Consider the following 21075-nt stretch of genomic DNA (forward strand, 5'->3'; position numbering starts at 1 on the left):
CTTCACCCCTGCCCCATGACCCTAACTTACCTCATTCTGTATACAAATTACCTTCTCAGCAATCTTCCTTACCATCTGTTCTATCTCCCCCTCCCAATCTGCTGTTCCATACCATTCTGCACAACTCCCCCTGGATGTGACCAAAGTGAGACCATTGGTGCCATATTCCTGTCCTGCGTGTCTACTGGCTTTCCCTCCCTCTCATCAGCCATCTTTTCCCAACCCCCCTTGCTGCTACATAATTGCTCACCCCCATCAAGCTGTAGTGCCAGTACTAGGTAGTAAGCCAGGATAACATAGCCATACAGAGGAGCGCGCGCGCGTGTGTGTGTGCGTGTGTGTGTGTGTGTGTGTGTGCGCACGCGCATGCACACATGCATGACATTGTAGGTAAAGTGGGTGGCAGACTTCAGATCATTGGTAGGGAAATAGGAAAATTCAATCTTGCTTACAAACCCTTGTGAGACGCAGCATAGATTATTGCTCAAGTGTGTGGGATCCTTACCAAATAGGACTGTAAGGGATACTGAACGATACAAAGAATGCCAGTGTGAATGGCAAAGATTTGTTTGATCCATGGGAGAGCATCTTGGAGATGCTGGGAAAACTGAACTAGCTGATGCTTGAAGACAGACCAAACTATCTGTGGAAGCAACTTACAGAGTGTCAAGACCAAATTTCAAGTGAGGAATCTATAAATGTATTACAACTCCCTGTGTGTCACTACCTCATGTATTGCTAAACCAAGACTAGGCTAATTACTTCATGTACAAAGGCTCTTAAGCGATTATTCTTCCGGTACGGCATATGGGAATAAGATAGGAAGAATAACTAATAAATGGTACAATGCGAAGGACCTCAAAGGTTCTCAGTCATGTTTATGCTCATATAGATGACTGAACTCCTGAACTATTTGATGATTTGTTATCTTTGCTCCTTCCATTATTAATATTCCACCAGGGACTTTCCATTACCATATTTACTTTCTAGTTAAATTTTATATCTTGTGTCACAAGTTCTATAAGTGTGTTTTATAGTTGTAACTTTAAAAACATTTCTGCATCAATAATACTGTTTTACCTTTGTTTTTCCATTTTTTATTATATGCCCTTCATCTAGAATACAATAATTCCACTTGATAGAACTGAAGAAGTCAATGTCCTTCCGTACAATGTCATATGATGCCACTATAAGGTTGTGTGTCTTCACTTTGCTGCGTAATCTGTAATACAATTAAAGGTGGGGAGGAAGTTATGTTTTTAAAAACCACAACAGCATATTGTAAACAGGAATGCCTATGATAAAAACCATGCCATACAGCTGCTTATTAATACCTGTGTTTGAAGATACAAATAATTCATTTAACAACAAGGAAGTATTTATGAAGTAGTTATATTAGCAAAACTGAAAAACACTACACAAACATGATAGATTAGATGTTGTTGGGCTGAGTGCAATTCTATTCTAATATTTGATAACATTTAATGTGATGACTAAATAAAAAATTTAAAAACAGGAACCTGTCGAATTTCTATTTAATATTGAAACAAATTTTATAAAGCTTATAAGCTCTGAGAAGAGAAAATAATAGCTCACCTTTCCCGTTCTGCTGGTGGTCCAGTGTATTGTAATGGATTCAAAAAGTCTTTTGTAAGAAATTTTTCTACCTCATATACCCAATGCCCAGTCAGCGTTGGTGGACATATGACAAGTGATGGAAGAGGAGCACAATCAGGACTCATTGTCAACTGTAAACACAATTGCAAATTATTCTAAAGGGAAATTTACAAATTGAAAAGGTACTTCACTCACAGAAATAATACAAATTTCTTCTTATGATGTTCTAATAATAACTGGTTCATTTACTAATTTCTATCCAGGAAAAGGATTTTCAGGAGATCTGTCAGTTTTCAGTGTTCATTTGGTACAAAATTTTAGCAATAAATATTTCTTTCACAAAATGAAATGAGTAAAATAATGGCACAATTTGCATATTTTATTTTGTCAAACAATTCCCGCAGTCTGTGAATTGCAGCATGCTAGAAAGTATGCCCATCACACTTTTTGTGATTGAGAATGGGATATGATAAATTACTACATGACAGATAAGGATCGTTCCTATTTTGTATGACATATACTCCAGTACTGCCAGTATGAGGTAAGAGAACATGCTAAATACGGCTGGCTGCTTCTATATTTATCACCCTATAAATAAATTTGGTTGCCAACTACACACCACAGCGAACACAGCAACTAAAGCAATAAGAGATTATGACTAAATTCATCACAATGAAGGAGGTATGAATGGAAGAAAAATTTTCATAATCATGATGATTTAGTGCATGCATGCATGTCCGAAGGAATATTGCATCATTCTTCTTAGCAACACAGACAATGCAATATCATATTTATCTGCCAATACCAGGCAGTGACTTTCAATTAAAATGTCCTCCCCTGTACGGAAATAACATAATGCTTGTATGAGTAGAGAGTGTGACACAGGAACAATGACATATGAAAGTTTGGATCTGGCCATGAGACATTCATGGATAGCCAAAGCAGTTAAGGCAACTGCTCACAAAAATTGAAAAATCCAGGTTTGACTTCAGTCTGGCACTTTCATAATTGTCATTTCTGTATACAACTGATGGTTGGTTGTATTTAAAACTGCAAACACATTTCATGCTTAATACAATCACTAAAAAGTTAAGAACTAACCTCCAAGTTAGCATATTTTATGCATAGGCATTATTCTATAATGATGAGAACAGAAACATGAACTGAATAACTGCAATGAATCGATTTCATTGAGAGCATATAAGCAACACTGAAATGTTTTATCACTATTTATATGATTGATGCTTGGAAATGATTTACGGCTGAAGTTTTTTGCACTTTGTCTATTAACGAACAAGAGTCAGTGTACATGAAATCTCTCAATACACTCCCCGGGAATGTCAATACACCACTGCCATCCTCCTGGCAACTTCATTATTGCGTCACGGAACTATTGTTTGGGTGAACTATGCATCCACTTGTGGAAAGCTGTCTGCAATTCTTTGTTGTTGCTGAACCTCTTACCTCACAGCCTGTCTTCCATATAACAAAATAAAGCATTATCACATGGAGCAAGATCCACTGAATATGGTGGTTGAGCACAACAACACCAGTGATGTCAACTTTGCAGTCATGGCACTGTTGGTGTGGGGATGTGCATGATTGTACTGCAGGGTCATTTCTTTCGATCACTTTCCCTGTTGCCTTTGCTGAACCTTGTTTTGACTCCCCTTTTCCACAAAACCTATATGGTCTATCTTTGTCCATAATAGTCACCTTCCATTTTGTCCACAACTATCTCTACCAAACAACAGCCAAACACAGACCTTCCACTTACTGGACACAACTGCCATCTAGCATCTGTGCAGCGTACTAGAAACAGTTAATCATCCTATGACAGAACTTAGTATTTGTAAAATAATGCAATAATAAATTGTTTTCAAATGCCCCTCATAGCAGCTACAGTCTCAAACTATACTTGCAAATTTCCTAATTAATGTGTGAACTTTTTCGAAGGCGGGTGGATAAAAGCAGGTGTAGGCATGAGCTATGAGCTAGAAAGCAATCAAAGAGAAGTCATGGGCTAGAACCGTTGCTTGGATTCATTCATTGGGAGCTAATAAATCATGAAGAATATGAGCAAAAATCTCAAAAATTAGTTATAAGAAATAAAGCAGGCACAAGCTAAAACTTTTTTAACACACTCTTTTTTTTTTGTTTTAGTTTGATTATATACCTTTAGGCTTTCTCAAGTCACATGTTAAAAAGGTTTTATTTTGAGCGACGTATTTTACAATTAATAGATAGCCCAAAACATGCAAACAGTTATTTACTGTACATTAAAAATATACATAAGTTAAACATGTTTTTACATCACATCTCAATTAACTGATGTGTATCGTGCTAAACACAATTGGATACAGTTGCTCTATAAATCACGCAAGGCAGCAAATAACAGCAATATGGATAAAATACCTTATATCGTTGGCTTCTGAAATAGTGATCACCAGCAAGGATGCATATTGACTGGAGAGTCTTCCCGAGACCCATATCATCACATAAAATTCCATGCAACTTGTATTTGTTTAAGAATGCCAGCCAGTTGACTCCAGACTAAAAGAACAAAAAATTATAAATATAAAGTGTTAGTGAAATACTGAATATCTGGAGAAAAAGTGTAATTATGATGTTGCCACTTAACAGTAGAGTTAATATGAGTTTACAAAAAAAATACCACAGTTTGTCTTGCACTGGATTTTTATAAACACACTGGGTAAAAATGTCAGCATATTTTAAAAAGTGATTTCAAACAATCATAGCTTACATATGATTTACTAACAAGGAAGATTACTGCAGAGGTAAGGTGTACATAAAATAGCTTTGGAAACACACATTACAGTCAAAAGATATGTTGCAGAGAACACTAAAACCAAACATCGAGTAAAAGTTAAGGAAATATGGGTAGGTTGTGGTTTGTGTGTGTGTATGTGTGTGTGTGTGTGTGTGTGTGTGTGTGTGTGTGATGGATTTGCACAAGTTGACACAGATTAAATTGTACATACACCATGCTTCAAATTATTTGAAATTTGAAACAATGAAATTATGCACTGTGATAAGATATAAAATATTTAACAGGTTTACACAACTATGAATAATGCACAGACGATATTTATACAATATGGTCTTTGATGCTGTAATCACTTATTGTTTGGCAATGGTCTTGTAAGCTGAAAAGTGACTATAAGGTAAATACTCTACAAAATCTACAGTTAATGTTCTCATTGGCTAAATCTGTAAATGAACGATAATTCAATATTTTCCAAAGAGGAAACAAACCATATTTTGGATGAAACAAACATTCTACATCAGTAATACTGCTTATTAATGTCACACCATAAAGTGATTAGGCACATAAAAAGTAGTGATGATTGTTAGGCTTTTTTCTTCAAACCAAAAATAATGCATATAAGAGGATGGTCCCATAAGTACCTGGCCCATAAAAAAACGCAAAAATTTTGGAAAAAAATGTATTTATTTTTCAACATAATCTCCTTTCGGCTCTATACACTTTTCCCAGCGATGTTCAATAAGTTCGATACCCTTTTTATAATGGGAACTGTCTAACTCCTCAAAATAGCCATTAATTGCCAACATAAGGCGATGCGGGTCTCCCGCATCGTTCCCCTACGCTCTGTAAAGAAGCATGGGACTTCATTTTTTTTTTTCATCACATCTTCATTTGTTGAAAATCTTTGACCACCGAGTCTTTTTTTCAAGTTTGGAAACATAAAATAAGCTGAGGGGGCTAAATCCGGCAAACAGGGTGCATGAGGTAGCAATTCAAACTTCAGTTCATTAATTTTGGCCATTGCAATAATGAACTTGTGAGCTGCTGCATTGTCCTGAAGAAACAACACTTCTGGGCCAAATGTGGCTGTTTTTACTTGATTTCTTCTCCTAAATGTTTCAATTAGTTCGTATAATACTCACAGTTGATAGTTTTTCCTTTTTCAAGGTAGTTAATGAAAATTATCCCTCGCGCATCCCAAAAAACCGACGGTATGACCTTGCCTGCAGATGAAAAAGTCTTCGCCTTCTTTGGAGTCGGTTCTCCAATTTGTGTCCATTGTTTTGATCATTCTTTTGTCTCTGGAGTGAAGAGGTGGACCCACGTTTCATCCATGGTTATGAAACGACACAAAAAAATCAGCTTTGTTGCTGTGAAACTTCGCTACACACTCAACTGAAACATCTTCACGACACTTTTTTTGCTCTTCTCCAATTCCCATCCCATTCCATCTTCATGGCCACAGACTATCTTCACATCTTCACACTACTCAACACTATTCTGCTTCATTCTCGTTCACTTGTACCTTCCTTTCCTTATCCTCTTCTTTTAATTTAGAGTCTACATCTGCCACCTTTACTATTTCCTCTGTGTCTCTCTTAGTAGCTTCCTAATCTGTCATTTTGCTTAAACGTCATCCACCTCTCCAGCACACATGAACATGTTCCACACCACCATGAATTTTCCTAAACCTGTCTTCCATTGTTACTCCCCCTACCCCAGTTCATTTTCATGAGTTACCACAGCCAAGACCACTACTTACACAAGCCAGCAATTGCATCAGGGTACAGTGGCTCTGTGAGTGTGAGTGAGTGAGTGGGCATGTGTGTGTGTATGTGTGTGTGTTTTGAACAGTGTGTGTTGAACAGTGAATAAGATTTCTTCATTTCCTGAGGAATATTCGTCTCATTTCAGATGTCACTTAGTTTAATGTTCCATGGATCATTTGCACAATAAATCACAATGGTGCGGAATGAGTTATTTTACATTCACATTGCAAATTAATTTGTAAATATGGGTACATGCTGAACACTTATAAGATTTATTTTTGCTTATTATCATTAAATTTCACTTTTTTTTTCACAGTACAGTACACCTTCCTGTTTTTCTGCTTGATTTGTGTTCAGTTTTTGACGGGCTGTCCAATGGTCCCTATTACCACTAAATCTGAGGGGGTGTGATGGGGAGTTTCCCTCGTAATAGTGCCACAACTGTTGAATGCCAAACTTGTGCAATTATACACACAGCACAGTATGGTTGGCTTAATGTGCAATTCACACCATAGCCACCATATTGTGATTCATCCATCACTTGTAGTCAAACCCACTTACGATGCTTACCCCACCATCTAGCGGCAAAATTTTCATTGAAGTTTTTATATTTCCATAACATTTCCCACTTAATCACTAATATTCCATTCTAATTTTACACAATTCTCAGCATTGGTTATTTTTTTAAAGTGTTTTGAAACTGGAACTTTAATTATAATCCCCCTGTATATAGAGGTTCAGTGAACTTACACACTTGACACAAATTTACTACCTGCTGGTATGAACGCAAGTCTGCTTTTATGGGCACTGGTATCTTGTAATCCTGTATGGACTTTGGATTAAATAACTGCTCAAGGAAAATGCGTTCTCTCTCCTTCTGCTCTGCCAACTTAGGTGTGAGACTGGGAGGATCTGGAATGCCTCCATCAAGTGGCATCAGTTGTATCAGTGTTGCAAAGCAATGTGTTGCCATGAGACGAACAGGCTGATTGGGATCACTCATTCGCCCTGTAAGAAATCATATATGTGCATATTAAGGCAAGTACTTTCATTGTAACTTATATATCATGAACATAAATTTAGAATACTAATCAAACAATGCAAACTTACAACAGCTGGCATTTTGAGTCCTTGGTAAATTTTGTTTTGTAAGTATTTGGCATGATTCATGGCACATTTCTGTGCCTAATGTTTCATCTCTTAATGATGGAGGCATCATCAGAGGATATAAACATTCAAACAGCAGTTTCAAACTCTAACAAACTCAGCAAGCTGAACTGTTTATGTGTATTCTCAATGGTTGGATCACGACCTTATCAGAATGATGAAAGTTTCGGGTGCAAAAGCTACAGAAAGCTCAATCACTTAAACAGACCTTCACAAAAATTCTAATCACCATCCCAAGTAGAAAAGAAAAATGATCAGAGCGTATGTGGATTGTGCTAAAAGAAACTATTTACAATAGTACCTGGAGAAAGAGCTTCATCGTGTAGGAACTACTTTAACGAAGAGATACGTATGACACTACATCCTAAAAGATCTGGAGCTTCTATGGAAAAAGGACAAACTAAAGGAATTGTTTTCCTCATATTTGTAGAAACAGTTACAGATTACATCAACAGACTGTTAAGAACACAGTGTTTAAACACACTGCAAAGGACAAATGCCTACTGCTTGTCATTGGAGCAGTATATAAAATCCACTGCATATGAAGTAAGGCCAAGGGTGTCTGGGAAATACAAAAAGAAGCATTAACACTAGGATTAAGGAACACAAGAGCAACTGTCATTTGTGTAAAGATGGATTCCCGGCAGCAGCAGATAATACAATGGGACCAGAGAACCACTAAAATTCGTTTTGGTGGTTTTATCAAGGCAAACCATTGAGCGTACAGAGAGGTCACTGAAATTAAAAAGCACAAATAGCTTCAACAGAAAAGAAGAACAGTTGAAATCAAACAAATTGTCAGTCTTAGTGACAAATAAGGTAAACAGTGCCCATTCTTCCCCACAAAGAGCTCTATAAGACATCTATGCGACTCTGTGATCTAAGGCAGTCTTCGGATGTTGTCACAACCTGACTGGCAAACAGTTAGGCTTACTGGGCTCAAGTTTGAATATGCTAGTTGGGTCTACAGCCTCTGATGATGAATCCAGGATTACTAGAAGGAATGTTAAGACACAGACATATGCTTTGGACCATGGTGTAATGCCCTTAAATTAAAATTCACCTCGGACACAGAATATTAACTTCAGAAATATTCATAGGACAGAAGACAACACAAGTCTCATTACTATAGCCTTTTCAAGATATTATTTTTCTCCCAGTTCCCAACAAGAAAAATCTGATTACAGAGTTAAACATGTTTGTTGTAGGGTAGGCCTGTTCGTCGATCTGCTCTTGCAAGCTGGCTTGCACTCATGCCATCCCAGTGAGCAACTAGCTGGCTCACAGCAAATAAGGATGGGAGAACAGGTGCGGAAGGGAGGGGAGGGGAGTGGGGGGAGGCAAGGGGAGGTGAAGGAGGAACCAGAACAAGGTAGCTCTAGGCGAGAAACTGTTGTCAATGACTGTTTTCAACGGTCGTCAATGTAAGTACTAAAGAAGTGTACTGCTTTACAGTGGCTGATTTATTTATGCCTTATGTGGGAAGTTTATTTTCTTATACTGTTCCATTAATGGGAAATGACAATGAAATGGAACTTACATGTCTTCCAACTGATGAAGAGAAGAACATAGGGCAGGTACGAGACATGAGACTTATTACAAGAGATTGAGCCTTATGATGAATGTCAGTTTTGGATGAAGTTTAAATTGATATCAACTTGTATTTTGTAACCATTTTATTCATACATTAAACATAAAACCACTTAATGTCAATGAATACTTCTTATTTTGATTTTACTAAAGTGACAATACCTGGTAGCACTTTCTGTGCACTGCAGATTTGAAGACAAGCTTTAAGGTGGAGTCTGTCAGTGAGCTTCTGCGTGTAGGTTTTGTTCTCTTCATTGCAGAAACGAATGTTCCCACAAGTATCTACACTATGTGATCAAAAGTATCTGGAGCTTCTGCGTGTAGGTTTTGTTCTCTTCATTGCAGAAACGAATGTTCCCACAAGTATCTACACTATGTGATCAAAAGTATCTGGACACCCCCAAAACATATGTTTTTCATATTAGGTGCATTGTGCTGCCACCTACTACCAGGTACTCCATATCAGCGATCTCACTCGTCATTAGGCATTGTGAGAGAGCTGACTGGGACACTACGCGGAACTCACAGACTTCGAATGTGGTCAGGTGATTGGGTGTCACTTGTGTCATCCATCTGTAAGCAAGATTTCCACACTCCTAAACATCCCTAGGTCCACTGTTTCCGATGTGATAGTGAAGTGGAAACATGAAGGGACACGTACAGCACAAAAGCATACAGGACGACCTCGTCTATTTACTGACAGAGACCACTGACAGTTGGAGAGGGTCATAATGTGTAATAGGCAGACATCTATCCAGACCATCACACAGGAATTCCAAACTGCATCAGGATCCACTGCAAGTACTGTGATAGTTAGGCAGACGTAAGAAAACTTGGATTTCATGGTTGAGCAGCATAATGAGCATAAACATTGGACAATTGAACAGTGGAAAAACACTGCGTGGAGTGACGAATCACGGTACACAATGTGGCGATCCAATGTCAGGGTGTGCGTATGGCAAATGTTCGGTGAACGTCATCTGGGAAACCGTGTAGTGCCAACAGTAAAATTCTGAGGCGGGGGTGTTATGCTGTGGTCGTGCTTTTGTGGAGGGGGCTTACACCCCTTATTGTTTTGTGTGGCTCTATCACAGCAGATGCCTACAATGATGTTTTAAGCATCTTCTTGCTTCCCACGGTTGAAGAGCAATTTGGGGATGGCGACTGCATCTTTCAACACTATCAAGCACCTGTTCATAATGCACAGCCTGTGGTGGAGTGGTTACATGACAATAACATCCCTGTAATGGACTGGCCTGCACAGAGTCCTGACCTGAATGCTATAGAACACCTTTGGGATGTTTTGGAACACCAACTTTGTGCCAGGCCTCACTGACTGACATCGATGCCTCTCCTCAGTGCAACACTCCATGAAGAATGGGCTGCCATTCCCCAAGAAACCTTCCAGCACCTGATTGAATGTATGCCTATGAGAGTGGAAGCTGTCATCAAGGCTAAGGATGGGCCAACACCATTTTCAGCCAGGTGTCAAGAAACTTTTGATCACATAGTGTATGTCCAAACGTCAACATAATCATTGCTGCAAATTTGTAAAGTCCTGGAAATTTATGTGAGGACAATTTTTAAACAAGTCACATGAAGAAGCTTGCACAGGATAGAGTAGCATGGAGAGCTGCATCAAACCAGTCTCAGGACTGAAGACAACAACAACAACATGAGATTTGTGTTATTATGAAACTTATCACGCAACTGCCTGTCACACTGTACGTGTATAACTTCTAACTATGCCTAGACATCCTGCACTGATGTGCATCAAGGTCATCATGATGCTTTTCATTGATTTAAAATAAGCCACTCTCCATTTTAAGCACTTCAAGGTAAGTATGTGCACCTGTGTCTCAGGCTACAATGACCCTAACACTTCATCATTCCCCTGAAGACAGTGCAGTTTGTATTTCCCTGTGCTACATAATGACATCTGGACACCCCGCTTTACTGTGAGTGCTCACTTCACATGCGACGAACACCCCCAAGCACTTGTGCTCACTTAGCAGCCTTCTCAACAGACCTATTGTAGAGTATCCTTGCGTATAAATCCAACGGACCTATTGTAGAGTATCCTTGCGTACAAATCCATGTTTCAACTTTTTCTTTGTTCATTGTGTTCCAAGCAGAGTGTTACAGAAGTAACCACACTAAAAATTAACTGCTTTAAATTACTAACAAAAAAAGAAAAAAAATTAAACACTATGTACCAGCAGATTAGTGAATCGTGGTAAATTGTGATAGTGAGAGCGCGCGCGCGTACATACATACACACACACACAAACACAAACACACACACACACACACACACACACAAATGGAATTTCTATTGTTAATTAATGTGATATTAACTAAGAAACAGAGAAAAGGTTGGAAAGTAAAAAGGAAGTCATTTCCTGAAGTCAAGTCTGATTTTTAATCATAACTCAATATTCTTCAATGGAATTTTTCAAATAAAAAACTTTGTTTTACTGGGCAATGAAATTAAATAAACCAAATCAAAATCAATACATCTTTTCAACTTTAGGAGTTCATTCTAGTACTTCAAATTTTAAAATTACAGCTTCAGACATTTTAAAGTAATATGCAATGTCAGATATAAATAAATATTACTAACAAACGTAAATAAATATTACTAACAAATACCCCACAATTTCAATTTATGTTATTGACAAAAGATATGCTTCTATGTCACTAAAAAATTTACCACTCACAAGTTCTAAACATAGCAAAGCCATCCAGATTTAGGTTTCTGTAATTTTCCCAAACTGCTTAATACAAGTGTTGAGTGGTTCTTTTGAAAAGGGAATGGCCAATTTCTCTTCCCATCCTTCCTCAATCTGAGCCTGTGCTCTGCCTCTAATGACGTACTTGTTGACAGGACACCAAACACTAATCTTCCTTCCTTACTCCATTTCAGCCAGTTAAGTTAGTATTTATCGACAACTACCTCAAATTGTCAAGAGCTTGCAACTCTGTAAATATACTCATTGCCCTTCCCTTATGCCCATAACTACACTGTCTCTGGCCACAGTGGCTGAACACAGTGGCAAGAGACAGCCGTCGTGTGTGTGAGTTGTGCTTGCATGCCTGTGTGTGTGCGGGGGGGGGGGGGGGGGGGGGGGGGCGGTTACATCAGAAGGAGGTCTTTTGGCCGAAAGTTAAAATGTATGGCCGTCTTTTTGTTGTGCCTGTCTGTGACTCAATGACTCCCCTATGTGGTGAGTAGCAGTGACTCAATGTCTCCTCTGTGGTGAATAGCAATCTGTCTTTTTCGTAATACTGACCTGATGTACTTACGTTAAAATAGCCTTTCAACAATTTCTGGAACATTTTAAGAACAATCAATTTGATTCTGTATGTTGATCTGTCACTGTGCAAGAAATACAGGTCTGCTACTTCATGGGAGAGATGCAAAAGCAAGAAACACAAAGAGGGGAAGGTGAGGGCGAAATTAATTTCCAGTGTTGGTAAGTTTATTGTCACGTTTTTCGGGATACAAATGAAATTCTTATTACTGATTACCTTACAAATGGTAAAACAGTAATTGATTATACTGTGCAAGTTTTTTGGACCATCAGGGCAACGTGGATGACCAGAATGGTTCTTTGTCAACAAGAATACTGGGGGATGGGAATTACAAATGGTTGGAAAATCTACTAAATTCACTACTATTACCACCCTCTGATTTCGAAGTAGTCACACAACTGTAGAATGTTATGGCTAAAAATGTTTTAACTACAACAAAGTGATAACGGTAATCATACATAGGTTTTTGGAGGGAAGAAATTTACTAACTGGAAAGCTGTTGGGCTAATTCCACTGGCTTAAAATTAGACTACATGGAAGAATGTACATTTTTAACCAAAAACAACAAGGCCAGGAACTTTTCACCTTACTCTCTGAAGCAAAGGGGGTAAACCCTTCACATATTAAGCAACATTGCACCTTTATGCAGATAAAACCATTACTTATGTGCTCAAGTAACTGCATTGATAGAGATCCACATGATAGTGGAAGTCTAATCTCACTCTCCATATATTTTCCAAATATTACTTACTTCAATTATATTCCGCATTCTCCATAAATCTTCCACATTAATTTCCCTTACATCACAGCATGTTTCAGGTATCATTCAATTCAATAATGAGAGGGTTTCTTCTCCCCTCCTGACTGACTGAAAGTTTTGCTGTCTCAATAAATAAATTTGACACACTAGAGTTATGGGCAGATTTCAACACAGCAGTTACTGTGACTATGTAAGATAGTGGCTTTCTTCTTTCCTGCAAGGTTCTTCTTCTCTTGCTGTATTCCACACATCTGTCACCATCAGCTTCTATCTTCCTACGCTTCCTTGTCATCTTCTACATGTGTTTTCCTCATTGCCTCCTAAGATAGTGATTTTCTGTCAAGTATATTCCTTCTTGTTTCACTATTGCACTGCTGTATATCAACAACTTCAACTATGAAGGTGGTACACTAAACAAAATGTTTACTTCGGTCACATTTACATAACTAACATTATCACATTCTAAGACTTACTAGAGTGTCAATATGTAAGCATTTTGTGTACTCAGGTACAACCAAGAGTAGCAAGTTGCATTCTTGCTGTGACAACCAATATTTTGCTACATTAAAAAATGACAGTAGATGCACATGGCACATTTACAGAGCAATGCGAGGTGCAACAGTACCATTTCCACACACAAGGCTTTGCCATCCTCGGCCACTATTGACCTACCTTTCATCACTTCAATGCAGTTTTCATAAGACTACATGAGTGAATCATTGGTCCTGTTAATTATTATTATCTATGATTTTTTCAAAAAACATCTGTTATTCTCTCCGTTTGTAAAGGACATAAAGTCATTTTGCAACATGCACACACCAGAAACACAAGTAAACATTCTTGCAAATACATAAGAGATAATATTATTACATGAAAAATTGAATCACTCACAATGAACTCATTATATTCACTGATATGTAAATACATACCTAGCAATGGAACCACCAGCAGGACTATGTAAGGAACAATGTTCTCTTGTAGCCTGTCGACTATACATGCCAAGCACTCCACAGCACCTTGCCGTCTTGTATCTGCAGTCATGGCATCCAACAAAGGCAGGACAGCAGAAACAACATGTGTCATAACAGGAACTGAAGCCAAAGATGCCAGTGCACCCAAGCAGCGGGCAGCCATGTGACGCACTGCACAATATGGATGTGTCAACAGCAGGCATAGTCGTGGCAAGCACTCTAGTACCTAAGAAAATAAGAATGTGCCAATAGCAAGTATGGATGTTAGTTTGATGAATAAATTCACTCAATGTGAAATTGACCTAAGAGGGGCGTTCAATAAGTAATGCAACACACATTTTTTCCCCCTTGGGCAATTTCAATTAAAAACATGTAATTTGTTGTGGGACTTTGAGGAATATTCCCATTTCAGCCCCTATAGTTTCATGTAGTTCCGATAGGTGTTGGTGCTGTACAAAGCCTTCAAAATGGCTTCTGTAATGGAGGTGAATTCCAAGCGGAGAGCTGTCACTGAGTTTCTTTTTGTGGAAAACAAGACATCACAGATATTCATAGATGCTTGCAGAATGTTTATGGAGACCTGGCAGTGAACAAAAGCACTGTGAGTCATTGGGCAAGGCATCTGTCATCATCACAACAAGGTTGTGCTAACCTGTCCAATCTCTTGCATGCCGACCAGCCACGTACAGCTGTGATTCGTACAATGTTGGAATGTGTGGACCCCATTACTTGACATGGTCAATGGATCACAACAAAGACCTCGTTGGATGTCTCTGGTGGTAGTGCTGCCACACACGATCACCAGTAGGGGTATTCAAAGGTGTGTGTCCTCACTACCTAATAGAAGACCATAAGCAACAAGAAAGGACCATCTGCACAGAATTGCTTGTGTGATATGAGGCTGATCGTGACAATTTTTTGTAGAACATCATCACAGGTTGTGAAACATGGGTTCATCACTTCAAACCAGAAACAAAATGGCAACCATGGGCTGCGTGGGATTAGCCGAGCGGTCTAAGATGCTGCAGTCATGGACTGTGCGGCTGGTCCAGACGGAGGTTCGAGTCCTCCCTCGGGCATGGGTGTGTGTGTTTGTCCTTAGGATAATTTAGGTTAAATAGTGTGTAAGCTTAGGGACTGATGACCTTACCAGGTAAGTCCCATAAGATTTCACACACAATTGAACATTTGGCAACCATGGAGTGGAAGTAGTTCAAAGCCACATCCTGACCTGGTTAAGTAATGGCGACAGTCTCTTGGGACTCTGTAGGGGTTATTCTGTTTGGTACCCTCCCTCATGATGCAATGATCTATTCAGAAGTGTATTGTGCTACCCTGAGGAAACTGAAGAAATGGTTTCAGCATGTTTGTTGCCACCGTGAAAAAACAAGGCCTCACACAAGTCTGCATACCTGAGTGGAGATCACAACAATTCACTGGACTGTTCTTCCTCACACACCCTACAGCCGGGATCTCGCACATTCTGACTTCCATCTGTTTGGCCCAATGAAGGATGCACTTGGTGGGAAGCAGTACATGGATGATGTGGAGGTTATTGATGCAGGAAGACATAGATTCCAATGTTCTCCCAGTAAAATGGGGTCAGGCCATCATATTGAACCAAGATTATGTTGAAAAATAGGGTTTTGTAGCCAAAAGAATGGGGAATAGCATGGTGTATTGGAATCCTGACTAAAACCAACATGGTTTCAAAACAAAGTGTTGCACTACTTACTGAACACCCCTCGTACATAGAAGGTTCTACATTAAAATTCTTGTATTCATTAAAGACATCATGTACCCAGTGCTAAAATGATCAATTTAAAATCCTTCAAGAAAGTACAACAGTCTACTGACAGCTACACATCATGATATTAAGTAAAACAGAAATAAATAAACACCAAGTGCTACAAAAGTAAGAAGGGACTAGTTTACAGATGAATTTTTTGACTGATTGACCTTAATATAAAAACAATTAAGGCAAAATTCTAATTTTTAATTTAAACATTTTCCAAACATTGTTTATGTATTATTTCAAATGAAAACCAACTTCCGCTGAGCATAATACAATCACATTGCCACAGAAACACACATAAGAAAGTAATATTACATTTATATTACATATATATAAGTAGTGAACAATAACTGATATGAGTATGAGTCGACCTTCACCTTTTTGCCAACTACTGGTTACAGCTACAACAATGAAAAACATCAACATGAATATTCGTTCTTTCTTTGTGTTTCTATATGATAATTAATGTTTTAACACATTTGTGCTATTTGCATTCTAAGTTTAAAAAAATTCTTTCAGATTAGCAAGCACAAGGGCACTGTGTTTAGACGATTTCAAAGAAGCTAAATTTAAATATTTGTTCACCTCACAAGTAGAACAGAAGATATAAAATGCAGGCTGGCAATAGCAAGAAAATGTTTACAAAATGGAAAAACATGTTAACATTGAATATAAACTGAAATGTTATTAAGTCTTTTCCAAAAGTATTTTTCTTGATAAACAGTTCAGACAAAAAGACAAATAAATCTTTTGAAATGTGTTGCTACAGAAAACTGCTGAAGATAGTATTGGTGGAGTGAATAACTTATGAAGAGGTACTGAAATGAATTGGGGGAAAAAGTACAACTTCACTAAAAGAATCAGTCAGTTGACAGGACGCATCCTGAGGCACCAAAGCAGTCAAATTGGTAACGGAAGGAATTTTTTTTTTTGTGTGTGTGTGTGTGTGTGTGTGTGTGTGTGTGTGTGTGTGTGTGTGTAGGGAGGGGGGGGGGGGGAGGGGGGCGGGGCAAAGCTCCAGAGTAACAGGTCCAAATGGATGTCGGTTGCAATAATTATGCAGAGATGATGAGGTTTGCACAAAATGGACTAATGGAGAGAGCTATGTCAAATTAGTATCGGAATTGAAGACACCAACAACTCAATGTAATGCTGCATATTTAAAAGAATATCCCTTACTATGATTACAACAATACTTGTTACACCTAAAATTTGTAAAATGCCTGAAAATTTTTTTTGAAATTGCTTAGTCCATAATGAAACATTAATCGCTCAACACTGAAGTACTGATGTTCAACCAATTAATGTATACATTCACAAAGTAGGCAAAAAATTATAGCTATAAAAAAACAGTGCTATAATTAACTTTTTCTCATTTTGCCAACTTCTCAGTGACAAGCACACGCTTATTCACAACAATGAGTTCTAAGTAAAATTATGGATATGTCAACTTCTTCAAGCCATGTCAAAACATATTTGCCTATTTTCAGTAAACAAATCTGCTCGTTGATCACATTTACTCTGAAGCCATCAACAGCTAATATAGCTTACCTTTAATATCAGTGTAAAGAAATAACTTTTTATACCTGTGCAAGGAGGTCTCTGTCAAGTGCTGGACATGTTATTTCCAACACCAGTAATGTTGATACCAAATCTTCAGCAGCTGCATCAGAATTTAAAACTGCTGCAGTGTCTGTGAACAAATTTATTGATTATAGAAGAAAACAACGTGAGATTTGAAACAAAAATGGTAGATAGTAACTTTGCTAAATTGATCACACTAAAGTTTAGTTCTAATAACATTTTCTGGAAGCTCACATTATACTGTCAAATAGTTTTTGCCATAACTTAGCTACCTTCTTATGATTATCCATTCATCATATTTTGTAGATGTCATCATGCAGGAGAGCCTTATAAACACAGAATGTGTCACACTATGTATTAATACAGAGAATCACCTGACACCAACAAAGCAAGTAATTGTAATAACGAATAACTCTCTATTTATAACTTTACTTGCTATAAATGAGAAAGATAAAATGAATAGGAAATCATAAATTTTGAAAAATGTTGCTGATTCTGCAGTTATGCTGAGTACCATTTATTACCTACAAGAAGTTATTTAATATACAGGATGAACCTGAATTCCACCAACAAAATTTTGGAGGCCCTTCAAGACACATTTTCTGACTATTTTGGTATAATGGACTTCTCATCTCTGGTGGCTCATAAAAGAGTAACTGCATTTGATTTGATTTCATACCCCATTTATCTTTGTATGTGGATTGCACTGAAAATATCTGTACAACAGTGGAAATGTTGACAGTCAGGACTGCGCATCTTTTGGAAACAAATTAGCATCATTCACTCACGGTGTTTGCTGCTTACACACATAGTTGGTCAATATGCACTTTGCATATGGGTTCACTGAATGCAAATGGACGAGTGACACAGTGATGCTATAGTGAGCTGTTCCCACAGTGGCAGCAACCAAATCACAGTACATCTGCAGCTGGGTGTTGATGAATACTCTCTGTTTCATACTGTATGCTTTTGTGATTCAATGTTATAGGCTTTGAAGGTATTTTCACACAAGTGTAGGTAGTGGAGTGACAAACCAAACAAATCAGAACTACATTATTACTCTGCAGTGTATCACTGTAGGTCACCCGTACCTTATACTGAAACACTCAGGAAATATCCCTGAATAAACTCCAAAATGCTGTCAATGAAATTTGGGCTCATCCTGTATACATGAATGTACTGACATTACCAGCAGCTTGTTTAAGACCTTCATACCAGAATACAGAACACAACACAAAGAGCTAAAACCTACATGGAAATTATTTGGGTGTCTTGTAATAACTCGTATGAATCACAACTCTTCTGAAGTTGATTTTTATTTTTACCCACAAATGTCATTAAAAACAAAATTCTACATAGTAAGAAACTGTTGACAGAGTATCTGAACAGTTGACATCAATCATTCATCTCTGGGAATCAAATTATGTAGTATGAATGGATAAAAAATGTGTTTTATACATGTACCAGTAAATACCACATTCTTTTAAGACTCAAACTCTATGTACAAAACTGCTTCAAATGTCTGATTACTTTACAAATGAGTTAGTGTGTTAAATATTTTACATTAAGCACATAAGCAAGAAAAAGAATAGAAAAAGTTTGAAAATATGCTTCAAGTTTGTTGGAAATTGCTCAGTGCTCTATTATGAAACACTGGATGAATACAGTCTGAGTAATACGTATCCCATTTTAAGCAAAAGCAAGTTTTTCATGAATCTCTATGACGAAATCTCTCCTGAACTATGAGTCACACAGTGTTATAATTTTGCAGATACATTCAGTGGTGTATGTGAATCCTGTTTGAGACCTGTGCTGCGAGTAGTCAGTAGTAATTTAGAAAAAGTCATGTTTGATGCTGAAATTTTACTGCATGAACAGTGAATATATAGCAAGTGATATACATTTTTTTTTCTTTCATTGTGTGTGTGTGTGTGTGTGTGTGTGTGTGTGTGTGTGCGTGTGCACGTTCACATGCATGTGCATGTGGGGAGGGGAGGGTGCGAGGTGCAATTAGAAAGTTTTTTGAAGGTCTGGCATTCTGTAATACTTGTCTGTGTTAAACTTTTAAGGATTATACCTCTTAATGAGTAGATTATGGCAGCATTTAGAATTTTTAAATTTGGTCAATAATTCTGTAAAACAATGAAAAGCAAATTATTGTTGCCCCTGGAAGCCATTAGAAAGGCAATCTGCAACTGATGCCCGCTTCTGGCATAGTCTCTAAATAAAATAGATGTGCCATGCAATGTTTTGGATAACATGAAAGATCTGTGATTCAGTAACCATAGTTGGAAGTTTTTACTAAAACAGAGAGGGCTTCACTACAGATTTAAACAAAGCTAACAAAACCTGAATGAAGATAAAATTGATCACATGTACAATTTAAAAAGCATTCATTCAGGAGTGAAATCTTATCAGATAACCTCACAAAAAGCTTAATTTGTGGTCTAATGTAAAGCCAACAAATTGATCAATGTCAACTCTACAGTTGTTCAGGGATTATGGCAGTAGCAAAATAAATAACACAGAGAGGCTTAAATAAAAAATTCAGTCATCCAAAATCATTACACTATAGCAAATCAACCACGGTACCTCCTTTTAATTGTCACACAAATACCAAAGAGATGGGCATCAAAGTAAGTGACCACAGAACAGAAATCAAGTAAAATTGTTGAAAAGAGAACCTGATGGAGTAACTGTACTGTTCTATATAGATTATGTGAAGAAACTGCTTGCCTTCAAATATAACTTTATTAAAGGTCATGGAGTAATATAGTGCTAGCCACTGGAAAAAAGTCATAGGTCATTACTGTTTTCAAGAAGAGTTATTGGACATGTGTACAACAGGAGGACCACATTTTAAAACCAATGTATTGTATAATATAAAACATTCGTTGTACTACATCTCATCCATAAGGATCAACACAGTTATCTTGTGAAAAATAGCTCATTCTGTTTATGCAGCAGTCAGTAAATAGCAGCACTAAATTAAAGTTGTGTTCGTCAACATCTGAAAAGCATTTTACGAACAGCAGTCTGCTTTGGTGCATGAACCAGGCACCTACTGTGAAGGCCCATAAACAGCAAAGCTCACTTAACAGTCACTGAGGAGATACTGTTGTTAGCCCATTAATTCATCTAAGTGGTCAGTTGCTCAACAGTTGCATGTCTGTCCATCCATACACATTTCCACAGCCGTTTTTCACCACTTCACCAAAAGCCCATGGTGTACCACAGTTGCCTTGGCACTGCTTTTCAATAGCATCATTGCGCCATCCACGGTATACTTTAACAGCAGCAGCACATGAACAGTTTACAGCTTCAGCCATTTTTAAATGCTTCCACACATGAGCAAAAAGCAGTGATCATGCCCTTCTTCACATCAGGTAAATCACTCACTTTCCATATTACAACAACTGCATTGTTTTCCATGTCCCCCATTCACTGCTAGTGCTGCCATCTGCCTCCTATGAGTGGCTGTGGCATGTTGCATAGAATATTAGCTGTGGTCACATTAATATGAGTGGACCGTATATAATCCATCTCACTACCACATAAATGGTGGGACCAGCAGCTGTTCTACACATCACAAACAAGGCCCATACAACATTTGGCCATTTGTAGATGTAATGTGTTGTCATCAGATCATATCCTTCCTTTCTTTGTCTACAAAGTATTTTATGTTAATTCCATAAATATCATTTCTACTCACTACATTA

The 21075-nt window shown here is 37.8% G+C and overlaps 1 protein-coding gene across 1 annotated transcript in view; it reads right to left on the reverse strand.

Annotated features, from left to right (window-relative positions):
* The window catches only part of LOC126236674 (TATA-binding protein-associated factor 172), a 320919-nt gene that overhangs the window by 116285 nt on the left and 183559 nt on the right, over window positions 1-21075 (reverse strand). Inside the window, exons 22-27 of the mRNA XM_049946158.1 lie at window positions 17359-17465; window positions 13936-14203; window positions 6947-7182; window positions 4033-4170; window positions 1597-1748; window positions 1081-1222 (exon numbers count right to left, since the gene is read on the reverse strand). Coding sequence (XP_049802115.1) covers window positions 1081-1222; window positions 1597-1748; window positions 4033-4170; window positions 6947-7182; window positions 13936-14203; window positions 17359-17465 — 1043 coding nt within the window. The remainder of the gene's footprint in view (window positions 1-1080; window positions 1223-1596; window positions 1749-4032; window positions 4171-6946; window positions 7183-13935; window positions 14204-17358; window positions 17466-21075) is intronic.

The sequence above is a fragment of the Schistocerca nitens genome, chromosome 2 (assembly GCF_023898315.1).
Source record: "Schistocerca nitens isolate TAMUIC-IGC-003100 chromosome 2, iqSchNite1.1, whole genome shotgun sequence".
NCBI lineage: Eukaryota > Metazoa > Arthropoda > Insecta > Orthoptera > Acrididae > Schistocerca > Schistocerca nitens.